Raw genomic sequence first — 16,216 nt, 5'->3', positions numbered from 1 at the left:
CTCTCATTTTTGCCCCATCTGGCCTCAGACTGCAGTCCTCCTACCTATGCCTCCTGTGTAGCTGGGATTACAGCCGTGCCTCACCACACCCAACTTTTTTGTTTAGAAGGGGTTCTTACTAGATTTCTTCACAGGGTTGCCTGGAACTACAATCCTCCCAATCTCTGCCTCCTAAATTGCTGAGATTACAGATATGAGCCACAGTGCCAGATCTAAGCCGCTGATTTTAAAATCACATTCCTTAGAATACAAGGGCTCTGTTAAGTATTTCTACGGTTTTCTTGTATAGCAATCCTGGTAGACATGTTTCAACTACAGTTCTCATTACCATCATAGCACAGGTCACAAAAACTAACTATAAGCACAAAAAACTTAAACAAGTACACTTTCACTATGTGACTTTGGCATAATAACTTTAACATTTTTTAGGGCCCACACTTAAATAATCTCTTACTTTATAACAGAAGTTGGAATTTCATTTTTCTTACCACATCTTAACCATACTAGATCAACAGAAGTTACAGAACTGTTAACTGGCAGAGCCAGGATTCATCCTGAGCTTCTGTCAGTCAGCAGCTCTTTAACACCTCAAAGCCCCAGTGTGTCAAAATGGACATAGAAATGAACCAATGGGGCTGGGGTGTGGCACAAGTGGTAAAGCACCTGCCTCACAAGCTTGAGGCCTTGAGCTCAAACCCCAGTACTGCCAATAAATAAAAAAGAAATCTATAGGATGATTACAAAAATTAAATGAACCAACATTTCTACAATTCCTACAACACTGCACAGCATATAGTTAAGCTGGCAAATAACTAAGTTCTGACTTCTTGAGAACATTGCACCCAGAGGTTTGATTTGTAATGCATCACGTGAGGGTCCCAGGTTACTTTCACATGGATGATCCCTGAAGTGTGTCTGAGAGTCAATGTTCAATATAAGTAGCTGTGTAATTAACCCAAAGTCCTGCCATTACTGATATTTTTAATGACTATGGTAAGATATAATTAAGTCCTATTTCCCAAGAAGAATTACCTCCATTTCAGATCTGGTGCGTAGGATATGTATGTGGCATTGTAAGTAGTTCTCAGATTGACTACTTACCCCAGGGTGTCTTAGGCCTCTTAGCTATATACTCCTTCCATTTCCTGGAACTGAGTTGGTGGGGAGGTGGAAGAAGTATGCTCGAAATGGTACATGGCAGCACAAAAAGAGCACCAACCTGGACAAACACAACACAGTGTTATGGACTGCAGACTGAAATTCACTCTTCAAAAGTGTTACAGGACATGCTTCCACTCAGATTCCATGAATTTAACAAGTATTTAGTAATGCTCTCTCAATAACTCCATTGTAAAAATTTTTAAAAAAAAGTCCCTCCCTCTCCTCCCCCAAGAAAACAAAAAACAGACAAAAGCAGAGAAAGATATTCAAAGCTTTGTATGCATCTCTGAAAGCTGTTATTCATAGTATTCACTTAGTGGTTAGGTTGTGAGTATAATTTCTTCTTGTATCTGCAAAGTAACGAGAGATTAAGAGTGTTAAATTTGTCTTATTCAATCTTATTTTAGACCCTTTGACTGGATGGATTAGTATTGTGGCTTCAAAATCATAATATATAAACGTTTGTTCCTAGAAATGAGAGACAATGCTAGCAGATAAAAACTGCAGAGGACAATGAATTGGAACCTAGAAAACATATGGCAGCTTCAGCCTGATTGATGAGCAAATTCAACTTGTTCATTTTGTGTTCTCAAGACTGGGCATTTACTCAAGGAAATCATCATAATATACTTAGGTAAATTCTCAGTTTGATTAAGAAATAAATAAAACAAATTACAATTCTGAAAGCTGCATTTTGCCTATTCTAGAAATGTAGCTACATCGTTCAACATTCCAAAAAAGAACATCAACTTAAAAAAAAAACTGGAAAAGTTTAGGCAATGCATCAATCAAATATGTTAAACCTAATGCAAAATTATATTTAATTGCCTATGATTGGATGAGTTATGTAATAAATGTGATACTCAATTAGTACTTTAATGTGCTAGCTGCTTTGGTATTTATAATTTTACTTATGCATTCTTTCTGTTTAATCAGATAGGGTCTCACTATCACTATGTGGCCCAGGCTGGCCTGGAACTCTCAATCCTCCTACCTCCACCTCCTGAATGCGTGATTACAGCCATGTATCACTATGCCCAGCTACTTAAACATTCTTAATTAAAAGGCACAAAAATAAATACTTTAGGATGAAATAAAGAAGATAAAAATAAATAGGCTTATTTGCCTTTAGCAAAATAGCTATAACCTTTTTAAAGCCAAATATATTTTACTTATTCAATTATTAGCAATTACAAATAAAACTATTTAGCTATAGAAAATAACCATTAAATATAAAAGATACATCTAATTCTTTAAACTTTAAATCCCAATTCTTGCATAAATAAGACCTCACAATACAAAATCCATAACAAAACTGTATGGTTGAAAAGGCTGATAAGGCTGCAGCGTGACCATGCCAGGTCAGGCCCAGTTACAGCCTTCATAATATTGTAAGGATGCTTAAATGCTCTCAATGACTAACTCACAGCCTGATATGAAGGTGTCATACCTCTCAGTAGATGAACTGCTCATATTTTTGGGACAGCCCAATTTTGATTAAATATTTGCTCTGAAGATAAAAATAAACATTTCTTAATCTCACAAGATTTAATTCCCTACAAAATAAATGTGCCAAGTTGTTTATACTACCTTCATAACAAACTTGTATTCTGAGAACTTGTTCTCACCACACTAATCATTGGATAGCCTCTAAGACTTGGAGGGGACTCATTTAGACAGTCATTCCATCTCTAGAATTTAAAGGCCACACAGCATTTCCAACCTGAGTTTCAGTAGGTCCTCCCCAATAAGCAGCCACTATGGAAATCATATTTATAGCTTTGCAAGTTTCTCACTCTGAAAAAAATACTTCCTGACCATAAGATAGGAGACAGTAGACTCCCTAACAATCCTATCTTGTCTATTCCTACGTGAAGAAAATAAACTTTACTATAAGAAGCTTTTACATATACTTTGGGACTAATCAGAGAAAGACAGATGGATACTTCTTAAAGGTCAGACACTCTTCCTTACTGACAGGGTATGTCCTAACATTTGATAGTCATGGTCCAAGAAGCAACAAAAATGACCATGTAACAAAGCAAATTTAAAACAAAACAATTGCAAATATGATAAGAAGCAATAAGAGATTAGCTTCCTTCTAGGATAAGTGCTGCCTACCTTCAACAACTAGATAGATTAAAATTTATTTTATATCTGTATTAAACAAATTGTAGGAATACATCTGATTTTTACTTAAAATATTAATCCAAAAGCTGTTCACCAAAAATACTGAGATACACTATTCAAAACATTATTAAATTTATCAGAAGATGAGGCTGGATGCCAAAATTTTAAGTTATCATATAACCATGCATCTTAGGACCAAAATCATATTTCCCTTACTATATCAATTTTCTAAGTCAATTGTAACCAAGATTAAATTACAGTACCATGAGGAAATTGCTGTAATTAAAGTAATCATTTTCTCCCTTCCAGAGTGTTTGCTAATAGTCTATTTGTTGTTAAGATAATAAGAAAATGTTATGTAAACATGGCCAATAAATATTTTGTGTGTTAACATTATTTTCCTAGAAATATTGTGAATAAATAATCGAAAGAAATGCAAACCTTTTTCTTATTAAAAACTTTACATAACTTTATACACATGATTACACTTAGAGTTCTTTTTATTATAGTTTAAAAAGATTTAAAAAAATACCAATTTTAGGCTGGTCACACTGGCTTACAACACCTGCAATCCCAGTTACTCAGGAGGCAGAGGTAAGGAGATCATAGTTTGAAGCCAGTCAGGGTAAAAAGTAGCATAACCCCATCTCAACCCACCAGCTGGGTATGATAGCATGCACCTATGATTCCAACTACCCAGGAGGCAGTAAGTAGGAAGATCATAGTCTGAGGCCAGCCCTGGGGGAAAAACATGACACCCTACCTGAAAAACAACTAAAGCAAAAAAAAAAAAAAAAAACTAAAGGAGGAGCATGGTTCATCTGGTAGACTGCCTACTTAGCAAGAGTGAAGTCCTGAGTTCAAACTCCAGTATCACACACGCGCACGCACACACACACACACACACACACACACAAACCATATCATATATAATAGATATATGTATTAAAATGGCTACAAAGTACTTAAACATTATTGCATTAAAAAGGAAAATTGAAATGAGATACTGAAGGAGGTTAATATTAATGTATTCTAAAATTTTAAAACTTTAGAACAATGATCACTTAAGAAGCTAATTTCTGAAAATCTCTTCTGAAATCAAAATGTCACTTTATTCACAAAATACTTTAGAATTATTGTGAAAAGTCCAAAATATCTTAACATGAATTAGGGCCCAAATCATGTCATATTACATTAAAGAAACCAAGTTAACAAGCAAAAACAGGTTTAAAAAAGTTCTATTCATTTTTCTTATACATCTTTAAATGATAAGTATAAAAACCAAACATCAAATATCTTTCTATACCTTGCTACGCAGAGAAGAAATCTGCTCCAACAGCAACGTGGAATTCTGCCTGGCATGGTTTTCTATCAGTCCTCTGTGCTAAGGAGTTAAAGAAATGAGGGAACAGTAGCTAGCAAATCATTCTACTCTGTCAAGTAAGTTTGATTACTTCAATTCTTCCACAAATGGCTTAAACTCTTTCATTAAGAAGTTTTAACTACAGGAACTAAAAATTCCTTCTTTCCCTACACATATTTTTCTGATTATTCTTTCTGAGTATCATTTCAATAAACTATCAGAACAAGAGATGTGTAAAACTTTCTGAAAAAAAGATTCAACAACACTATGTTAGTGGTCCAGTTCTTGTCAACAATAATTTCTTTTTACATAAAATGTCATATTCTAAAATTTGCTAGTTATACTTTCTTTAAAAAGTCTAAAATATGTTACATAGTTGCAGATATGTGACAGCACACAGTTAAGTATATACAAAGATGCATCAGCTAACAAGTGCTCCTGTATCAGTCATGCTGATGGCAGAAGAAACATCTGAACATTTCAGGGCTACATAAATTAATTTGCTTTTCCCCACAGACTGCTAACACTCTTCCTTCCTCCCAATAAGTAATAAGCAAAACCAGCAAGTCTTCCATCAATTCTAAAAGCACAACTATAGTGCTCAAGGGAGGAGTTTTTTGTGAATTGTATTTTGGTTTTTTTTTTTAATGGGTTTTCTTAAAACCATGGCAATGAAAAGTACACCAAATATTATTTGAAAACATGGCACAACAGCTTAAATTTTACTTTTCAAGCTTTTTTGGTTCAAGTAGCTTTTCTAAGAGAGATATTCTGGAAGCTCAACAATTAGGATTGGGAGAAGCGCTATTCTGGCTGAAGTAGGAGCAGAGTCAAGCCCACTCAATTTGCCTTCCAGTCCTACCACCCAGCAGGCTTTCTGTAAGTCCCAAACCTGGAGAAACAGTGAAAATGATTGGTCTAAAGCAAGGATCTCACATGAGACATGCTTCTGACCTAAAAGCTGCTAAAATGAGAGAAAAGAAGAACCAGCTATAGCTTGTATTTAGAAGCACTTCCCAGTTATACTGCCAGCAAGTGTGCTGGCTCCATAGCTCTAAACAGTAATGTACAATGGATAAAAAAATTTAAAAACTACCCCTTGTATATTATTACTGTAACTGCTACTCAAACTTGAACTCCTCTTCTTCTAGGAAATCAGCAACACTAATTTCAATGTAGGGAGTCCTACACTTACCCAGCCTCCTCACCTTCCCTGCATGTAAGAGAGCAAGATATCCTACTGGTTTTACAACATTAATACATCCTGTACTTCACCCGGGCTTTCCTTCCAAATGCTACGACTACACTTCAGGCTCTAACGAGCTTTCCAGAACCCAACCAGTACAATCTGAAACTTACTTGTGATTAAGCCACTCTCTAGCTTATAATCATTCTGGGGTGCCTAGCCACATTTAGGACAGAATTTAACTTGTAATCATGGTGTGTAGGGTCTTTTAGGATTTGATCTAAATAGGCTCTCCAACATGCCTTTCAGCAGTAACCCCTCCCCAACAGAAACTCAAACAAACCAAAAAAAAAAAAAAAACCCACAAAAACAAAGCAAAACAAAAAACCACCATTTTTTAATGATTCTAGACTATAAACAGTTCTCTGCTCCGCAAGGTTCCTCAGTGCCTTCACAAATATTATCTTTTCTGCAGAAAGAAATCTGAAGGAAGGATACACTGCATGAATAGACTTCAGCAGAACAATATCAAGAAAAACAAAGAAGTCACGGAGATGTATCCTGAATCTCAGAAAAAAGGGAACTTATTTTTAAAAAGCATTAAGCACTAAATACAATAGCAGTAAAGGTGACAGAAACAGATAAACTGTGGAAATGGGTGTGCTTACACAGAAGGTGACAAGGACAGGGTTTTGGTTCATGTGGTATTATGTGACAGAGTACATGTAGCCTGTGCTCGGTTGGAGAACACCATATCTGCACTGAAGAAGCAAGGGTCAGTCACCTCTGCATTACTTCCATAACCCTACCCACAGCATATACTCAATCAATACTAAGTGAAAATAAGGAGTTTGCCTAGGGAGGAAGATTTGTGTGGGAAAATTTATAGGATACAGAATGTAGAAAAAGCAAGAAATTTCTTCCCCAGCAATTCCAACAATCCAGTCTCCCTTGGGCACTGATGTAAAAATAATGAATACAATGAAATTAAAATAAATGTATACCTAACACACATATGTATTTCCAATATCAGAACATTCTACTTGACACAGAAAATGTAACCTAAAATGAACATATAAGTGAAAGGATACAATTCAAATTCAATATCCGACATATAGCAGGAGGGTACATCTGATAATTTTATCATCTGCACAAATTGTAAAGCAGGGCCATAATAATGGAAAACCTGGAAAAGAAATTAAAATTGTGTAATACTTTAAATCTGGTAAATGAAATGAAAGCAAACAAATTAGTGATTATGAGTTTAAAACTTTTAAATGGATCCTATAAGCAAACTTTTACACATTGTGCAAACCAAAAATGTATCTTTTATAAAAGAAAATAATTTCTTCCATTTCAACTCTATCTTTCAGAATGGGCAAACATGGAGATTTCTTAGTAATCAGAAAGAGTTACCATGGGAGAAAATAAGTATGGAAAGAGGCAAGCAAAATTGAACAAGAGTTCTCAACTTTTGCTGTTTATCTTCAGTAAGACAGATCATCCAAGAGGCTACCATGTTGAAGAAACACTCCTACCTCAGCAGGTGGGATCTGCAGAGCTGAAAAAAGAAAGAAAAGATACCCCAGGAGGAACCTGGGTTGAGCGGTTTGCTCAACTAATTCTGGAGAAAAGACTGAAGAAATTAAAGAGAGAAAAAATGAAGTCAACAGGTACTATTTAACAGAGTCCCCCACCTGGAGAAATAAAATTTCAGTAGTTCCTTAAGTAGAGACTAAGACTAAATTAGAGCAGGCTAGTAAAGGAGAGTTGCTTCAATAGCTGGAGCTAAAGTGCCTCACATAAAGAACAAAGAAAAGAGCATACATCTTGAAGAAACTAGTTTTAGATTTGCAAAGAAGTGGAGTAATTATACAATGTGTGATTTTGTGTGTGCATGTACATGTGTGCACACACACATAGCTATATGTACACATGGAGGGAGATAGAGGGATTCTTACATTTATTGAAGAGGTTATACACTAAGGTAACCTTCAACAGGAATATTGTACTACCAAAGAAGAAAAGTTGAGCTCATCAAATCTTATGATTCCAATATTTAGGAAATAATTTACTATGAAAGGTCATAGAAAATTACTTAAAGCAATTCTAAACAATACTAGGAAATATGTTCACATCAGAACCTACATCCTTTCTCCAGCACCCTTTCATCAGAAAACATTGTCAATTTAATATCTTTGTAATCATGATAAATTGGGTCTTTTAAAGTGAATTTCTAAAGTGTTTTCATATAAATACCTCCTCTTATGCTATTTTTCAATGTCAAAAAAAAAAAAAGACAGCTATACCCTTTTCTAATTATTGTATTTTCTAGCTACCTGCATTTTAAGAAAAAAATAACCTATTGAAGGTATAAGAATGAGCACTTCTTTAAAGTATAAATTAAGCATGTATCCGGTACTGTGTCAGATGGTAATCTCTTACCTCTAGTTCTCATGGTAACTTTTTATACCCAGAACCTAATAGGTAACAGATTCAAGTTTCAAATGCAGTTCTATCTAACACCAAAGCCCAACCTCTTTCTACTATATTATACTCAGCCTCTTTATGCTGTATCATATTCTGTCAAAACTGAGCTTTAAAAGGTGGTAAAGTCCAAACGCAAGATAGTTTCATGCTTATACTGATTTAAAATTAGGATCACACTTTTAAAAAATCTCTAACAATCCTAGTTTCACCAACATTTAATGTTGATAACAATATACCAAGAGCTTAATTATAAGAATTACAAGAATTATGAAAGTGAGCACACTTAAACACACAAATTAGTAGTAATTCAAGATTCAAACAGATTTTATAGGAACAAAAATATGCACAAATCAATGATAGCAAAAAAAAAATTAACAGGTAGTTACCTTAGGCAAAATATTCTTATCTTTTGATGGTGTTATCTTTTTGGCAAGAAAGCAAGTATTTAAATTAGACATACTAAAACTCCTAGGTGTGACTCCCTTTAAACAAAACTCAGGAAAACTAATTTCAAATCCAAACTGAAAAGAAACCAAGAGAATATAGTTGTAGTTATCATGAATAAAGTTAGAAAGATTAATACATCACATTACAATGTAAAAGCTGAGAAAGGAAACTTGACTTCATGTAAGTATATAAAGATAAATACAAATTTATTTTTGATTCTGCAGCTCAAAGGGTAGTTCTCCACGTAGGTACACACATTTCTATTTTAACTTGGACATGAGTTTTTCATTAAAAGTTCTCATTGACCCTTAATGAGCCAGCAAGATTATGCTAAGTCTATTCTATGCAATAGGACCAATCAACCTCCTTTGCATATGCAGGTTCAGTATGTCTTCCTAACAGTCTGTAAGTGATGCAAAGACAGAAGAGGTCTCTTATTCACTAGTAGATCCTTAGTACATTGTCTCACATACAGTCAGCCTTCAAAATGTATTGATGAGAAGATCAATTACTACAGAATTCACGACAGTAGTACTAATAATAGTGATAGTAGCAACAGTAGTGATGACCAACACTTACTGTATGGTGTTTTGTGCTTTAAACAATTTAATTCTCATAAAAATCTATGAGCTGGAACTACTATCCTACAGAAGAAGACAACTGGGGCACCAAGACATCATGTAAAACTAGACTTTAAGCAGTGTAATGCCACCTGGCTGAAAGATATTTTTCTGCTAAAAAGGCAACTTCAAGTTTTAGATGCATCCTGTGGATGTATGGACATGGAATCTCCTGTTAAAAAGGATTAAAAGAATAATGAGAAGAACATTGGTGTTATCTGTTTTTATGTAAACAGGTAGTTTCAGAAAGTATAAAAGGTAATTCTCCTAGATATTTTTATTCTTCAATTTGGCTATACATGCACTGTTTTTTTTTTAATCCCTATTAAAACACCTTGCCAAGGTGGTTCACCCAAGATTAGGATGATTCAACATACAAATCAACAAGACAGACCCAGAACACTAGCTCCTATTATCTTACTAACAGTTTTATTAAGCCATTAGTAAGGATGAATCATAAAGGGAAAAAAGTGCAAAAAATTTTAAAGGAATGCAAGGGCCTAGTCATGTTCTCATGCTACCCTGCACCTGCATTAGGGATTTTCCTTGGCTTAAGTCTGCCTATCTACAAAAATACATAAATTAATAGGATCACTTACTTCAAAGCAGATGCAGCATATAAAATAAACTACAAAATGTATTCATTTATAGTTAAAGATGCCAGAATGCAATCTGACCCTCAGAAATTTAGGATTGAAGGAATCCAACTAACCTAATACTCTCATCTTGTGGTTGAGTTATCTAGTGTCTAATATAGCTGGGTTTTTTTGTTTTTTAATGTTCAAAATTAGACAGCTAGATAGGTAAAGGCAGAGATTACCAAAGATGGAATTATAGGTAACTAACTGTTTGAAACAGTTTTTCCAGTAGATCACAGATGCAATAAAATAAAAGCAACTTGGATAAATACATGAACGTGGATAATGTCCAATTCTGTCTTGAAAGTATTATATTCTAGGACAGTCGTACCCCAAACATAACCACAGTGACTATTTAAATTAAAATTAATTAACATCAAATCAAGTTAAAAACTCAGTTCATCAGTTGAGCTAGTCATAAAGTGTTCAGTAGCAATTTGTCTAGTGGGTCATTGTATTAGTTACAGGAACAGAACACTTCTATTATCACAGAAAGTTCTTCTTACTGCAAGTCTAGAGCATATTCATAGGGTACATTTACATAAAGATTTATTTAAACTATGTTGTAAATAAAGTTGAAAGGCCTGTTTTGTATACTGTAATGACTGAGAAATCCATTCACCTTTCTTTCCCAAATCTGAATCTTTCCCCTCCATAATTCCTTGGGATCAATAACATTTCTGAGTTCTTCTAAAGACACAACATTAGCAGAAAGGTATTCTGCAATTTTCTGACAATTTCTGTTAAAAAAAAGATTATGAAAATTAATATTTTACTTATATTTAATGCTTACAATTTTAACTACAAGCCTAAGAGGCAAAATTGCAAAGTTTATATCACTGTTGCTTTTCAGCAAATATTATGAAATACCCATTAAGTCTGTCAGTTTTTAAGTAAGATCTGCTACATGTTGGTTTAATGACAAATCTCCATAAATTAAGAGTAGTTATTTTTATTACTAAAGAGGAAGAAATAGACCTTCCCTTTATTATTGGCTTAAACTGTCAGATGTACACTCAGACTCAACATTGGTTTCTTATCTCCTAAAACTGAACTGCTCTCCTAAACTATACCCCTAGGGCTTTGTATGGAGTTCAATGAAAGCACTTATCACAGATTATTTTGACCGTTAGCATTCCTGTTTTTCCCTGTACTTCCATAAAAAAGACTATGCCACCTCACTTTCTTAACTTATCAGCATCTATTGCTATGCTTTGTAGAAAGTTAGTGCTCAATAAGATAAACATTTTTTAGTGAAAAAAACCATGAAGTTAATAAATCCAATTTGAATACTAACTTAAGAATCAAAACTGGATTATACAATTGATTCCAACTAAACTTCCATAAAATAAAAAAGCATATATTTATTTCTACATTGGCACACAACAGAAAAACTTAGTATGACACTATATACATCCAGCGTATCCAAGTATCCATGGTTTTCACCATGCTGCTCATTGAACAGTACAAGACTATGTAGAAGCTCACAGTGAGTTTGAAGAATGACTGCTCAAGAATGGTCATAAATCCTCTTCAACAATATTTACCAAAAACTTAAACATCTTGGAATTACGAAATAAGAAAAATCTAGATTCTTCTCAATATATAAATCTCCAATCATAATGTGACAGAAAACTTTACCTTCTCACATTAAAATAATTTTCAAATGCTGAATCTCTTAAAATTAAGGTAGCATGCTTGGCCAACAGAAGCAATCATTAAGTATGACCAAAGGAGCTTACGTTTCCAAATGATTTCCCGCTACAGTGACTTTTGCCGAATGCCATCCCCTCAGATGCTTTAATGCCCCTACAGCAGGCAAACAGTCTTTTAATTTAGGAGGATCTTTCTCAGAAGGCAATAGTATTATGTCTATCATTGCTCTCCCTAGAAAAAGAAAAATACATTTTGTAATTTTTTTTAAAGATGTAAGATCTGAAAAGTCTTAAAATAGCACCCCGAACAACTGAATTTCAGGTCTATTTAGAGGATAAAGGAATATTTTAACTTTAGTTTCTGAAATTCTTCAAAACAACACACATATTTAGGAGCTCAAAATTGTAAGAGTTCATCATTTGATTTAAAGCCATGTTATCTCGAAATAGCTAGCATATGCTAGAAAACAATAAACTATATCATAATTGCTTGCCAATTCTGCAGCAGTGGTTAATTATACACGCTGCTCTGGCGATCATCAACACTATTGTACTCACAGAGGAAAACAAAACATGTGCAATTTCATTATATTTTTCTACACTTAATTTTGTTATCCAAAAGGGAATGAATTAGTATAAAATTCAAATGCTCAAATAAATTATTACTCTTTAAAAGACAATAAAACATGAGAAAAACCAATTATACTAACATCATTAGATTCTGAGAAAGGATAACTTCACATCAGTTTAAATTTTATAAAATTATAAATGTACCAAAGGACCAGAAAAATGAAAATGAAACAGAAACCAAACAAAAATTTGATCATGAAAGTCACTTAATTTTCCAAAATAGCATCTGTGTATTATTTCATTTCATATTTTGAACCTGACATATTTTAAAACTGAGGGTCTGGGGTAGTGACTCAGTGGTAGAGCACTTGCTTAGCATGCACAGGCCTTGGGTTCAATCCTCACCACTAAAAAACAGTAAAAAGAAAATTGATACATTTATTGATACATTCGTTATTTGCTATATGGGACTTGCAGCATTAAACTTTTGCATTAAATGCTTTCTCCTTGAATATAAGGATTATACTGTCTGTGAGCTACAAGATTTTGTATGGTAATAACCTATCCATATCATTGTACACTCAGCTTCTAGTACAATGCATAACATAAAAGACACAACAGACATCTGCTTAACAAATGACCTCCAACATGGTGGCTCAAGAGGAGAAATTGTGAGAATTATGGTTCTAAGTCAGCACAGGCAAAAAAAAAAAAAAAAAAGTTACCAAGACCACATTAAAAAAAGTAAGAAAAGTACAGTTGTAGTGTACAATCATAATTCCAGCTAGACAGGTGATGTAGGTAGGAGGATCTTGGTCTAAGGCTGCCTTCCAGCAAAATGAAAAAAAAAAAAGACAGGGCTGGAGGCTTGGCTCAAGTGATAGAGCACCTGACCAGCAAGCGCAAAGCCCTGAGTTCAAACCCCAGTACAGCACAACAAAACAAAACAAATGAAAGCATTCCATTCAGAGAAGGAGGCTCTGCAAAAAAGTGTGAATGCAAATTGTACCAAATTTTAGAAGACAGCTACTTAATTAACACAAAGACAGATCAGTTAAGGACAAAAAACAGTTTTAAGAATATCACAAAGTATCTTTTCCATTATAGGAAAAAAAATGGGTTCTATAAAAAAATCTGAGCAAAGAGCTTATTTTGCTGCACAAAATTCCATTTGATAAGGTACATCCTGACTTCTCCATAAAGAATGCTACTGAGATTATCAAGGTTAAAGAAACTATTTTTTCCAAGAGTTTATAAGATTAGTGTTCTATAAAACATATTTAATTTATCAATCACTGATAAAAAGAAGAAAATACAATTTATTGAAAAGCTTTAAAAAATTACCAGGAGCAGGAAGCTTGTCTGATAACTGATGCAAATTTTCTGCAGATTCTTCATATAGTCTAAAATAAAAGCATAAGTTTAGAGGAAAAGACCCACACAGGTATATTACATTATTACCATAGCAGGCAACAACAAACTGTGTGCCAGACGCTATTAAGTATATTAGATTCACTACTTATTCGGATAATCCTGATGACAATCCTACCGTCGTTATCTCCACGTTAAATAACTTGCTTAAAATCATAAAACTATGACATATGGAAATTGGATTCAAACTCCAAGTACACTGAAAAAACAAACACAATCAAGAGCAATAACAAAGGAAACAAAAGCCCCAAATTACATTTAACATATTAAATATAAATGATAATAGACCAGACACCTTTCTTAATTATCACAGTAAGATATCACTAAGTGTTTAATACATACTGCTTTCATTGCATTTAACAGTCCTCTCTGAGACCATGATACCCTCTTCAGAATCTTCAAAACCTATTAATTTTACCCATATAATTTTTTTAAAAATAGTTTATCATCTAGCTAAAGGTACTTAAATCCTTTATTATAAACCCATATTGTCTAACAAATTTTTAAGGCATCTCAAGTTAAACTATAATGTTCAGGCTCCCTCTTGTGGAAATATTAGGTCACTTACTAAAAATATTTACTTTAACACTAGTCTTTTTAAATGATAAGAAATCATGAATTGATTAGAGCTTGTAAGGCTGAATGAAAGTACCTTAGAAGTCATCTAAAAGGACCTCAACACTGGATGGACAAGAAAAAAAAAGGAACAGAGAAGCCATATTCCTGGCCTGAGAGCATATAACTAGAGGCCGCTTTCCCAAATGCTGGTTCAATGCGTGCTCTTTCCCTGATTCTACAATTTCTTCCTTCATTAACCAGCATAAACAATATGATGAGGAAGCAGGAAAAGGGGATTTTTAAAGCTTGTGTAACTTACAGACATATTACAATATATGAATACTAAAAGAAAGCAAAGGCAGTTTGCTGTCATGAAATATTATGAAGACTATGAGTCAGAGATGAATATTTTATGGTGAAAAAAAATTTCAAAACTTATCACCTGGATCATTTTATATACTATATCACAATTCAAAAGACTTAGAAGTGAACTGAATCATGTTGATAATCTTCAATAACTCTGTAGGTTTTTTAAAGCATCTGAAATGCTGAAGGAAATGTGTTAGAAAAAAACCCACACATTTCAGCCTCAACTAGGAAAAAGAAAATGATATTTTGGTTTGAATGCTATCTATTAATATTAAATAACATTTCTTGCCAAGCTCTTAAAATGTCATAACAGACAGAATTTATCTTCAAGAAAGTAACGTGTTCATTACAAATCACTAAAAACATTTTCAAATATCAATTTTTGCATTTTAAAGAATTTTCTTAAGTAAAGGATCTGATGTCTTCCAAAATTAAAAGTTAAAAATTTCAATTGACTAAAGTTTCCTTACTATAGTTGCTAAAATGTACAATCTTTACATTCCTGGCTTAAAATAACTATCTAATGTTAGGTACCTAAAGAGAGTATAAAAAGTATATAAGCATACTCAGCCAAGGGTAAGGATTTCCTGCTACTGCAATCTTCTTCCTCAAAACACTCAACAGTGCTCAAGCATTCTTCAATATTTTTTTGAAGAACATCTTCAATCTTATCTTTTTCTTCATCAAAATGTATCTCTTGCCAATCAGAACTACAAAACTAACAAATCAAAAGATAGCATTAATAATGGATTCATGAAATTCTTTACAGAAACAAAGACTTTTTTACAAATAACTATTACCTGATAAAATCCACATATTGCCTGCACTGCAAAGAACCACTTCTTGGCACCAGGAATACCTCCCACTGAACAGGCTTGAAATAAAATCACACTCATTAGAAGACCACAAATAAGCAAATGTGATAGTGTATACGCTTACAGAATTATACAATTCTGAAACATATTCTACAGTTCTACAAGGTACATGCATGTGTGGTGTATGTATATACATACACATATATACACATATGGATACATATATGCATAAACACACACAAACACAAACACAAATGTGGATCTTTTAAAAATGTCTATGAAAAATTCAAACAGAAAGATCTACCTAAAGAACAAAGTAGCTCACAACACACACTTTGCATTATTTTATCATGATTCAGAATCCATATTATTTTAATTATCATCTCAAACAAGTTAAATTTAACCCTAATAATACTGAAAAATACACCCACTCAATTACAGCTGAGCATGTACAAATTGATTACAAAACCATGTAATCAATTAAGTAAAAAAGTTTCCCCCTCTAAAATCATACAAGTTTGTTTCAACCTGGTTAGAGGTTCCAAAAAGAGATGCTCTTTTTGGAAAATGCACAATTACATGAGGGTATGAAATTAAGGGTCACTCCAAGGTACCCATCAGAGAAGGCATAAATAATTTAAAGCTACAGAAACCAGATTCAGAGGGAAGAGAAATGTATGGTGAGTCTTAACTCATGGATGCTAGTAAGATGCTAAGTGTCTATTAAACTTTCTTCCAGTGATCTCAGGAGGAATATGAGTTCGAGGCCAGCCCAGGCAAAGG

At 33.6% G+C, this 16,216-nt stretch overlaps 1 protein-coding gene across 2 annotated transcripts in view; it reads right to left on the bottom strand.

Moving 5' to 3' along the window:
- Nucleotides 1-16,216, bottom strand: part of Mtbp (MDM2 binding protein) — a 77,407-nt gene that overhangs the window by 57,116 nt on the left and 4,075 nt on the right. For both annotated transcript variants that reach the window (XM_074069134.1, XM_020169575.2), the window contains exons 3-11: nucleotides 15,419-15,492; nucleotides 15,185-15,336; nucleotides 13,605-13,663; nucleotides 11,778-11,922; nucleotides 10,658-10,775; nucleotides 8,717-8,851; nucleotides 6,932-7,026; nucleotides 4,598-4,670; nucleotides 1,102-1,219 (exon numbers count right to left, since the gene is read on the bottom strand). In XM_074069134.1, the coding sequence (XP_073925235.1) occupies nucleotides 1,102-1,219; nucleotides 4,598-4,670; nucleotides 6,932-7,026; nucleotides 8,717-8,851; nucleotides 10,658-10,775; nucleotides 11,778-11,922; nucleotides 13,605-13,663; nucleotides 15,185-15,336; nucleotides 15,419-15,492 (969 nt within the window). The remainder of the gene's footprint in view (nucleotides 1-1,101; nucleotides 1,220-4,597; nucleotides 4,671-6,931; nucleotides 7,027-8,716; nucleotides 8,852-10,657; nucleotides 10,776-11,777; nucleotides 11,923-13,604; nucleotides 13,664-15,184; nucleotides 15,337-15,418; nucleotides 15,493-16,216) is intronic.

Source organism: Castor canadensis, chromosome 3 (genome assembly GCF_047511655.1).
Source record: "Castor canadensis chromosome 3, mCasCan1.hap1v2, whole genome shotgun sequence".
NCBI classification, from domain to species: Eukaryota; Metazoa; Chordata; class Mammalia; order Rodentia; family Castoridae; genus Castor; species Castor canadensis.
The sequence above is the reverse complement of the archived record's forward strand: the minus strand, read 5'-3'. Positions and strand labels throughout refer to the sequence as shown.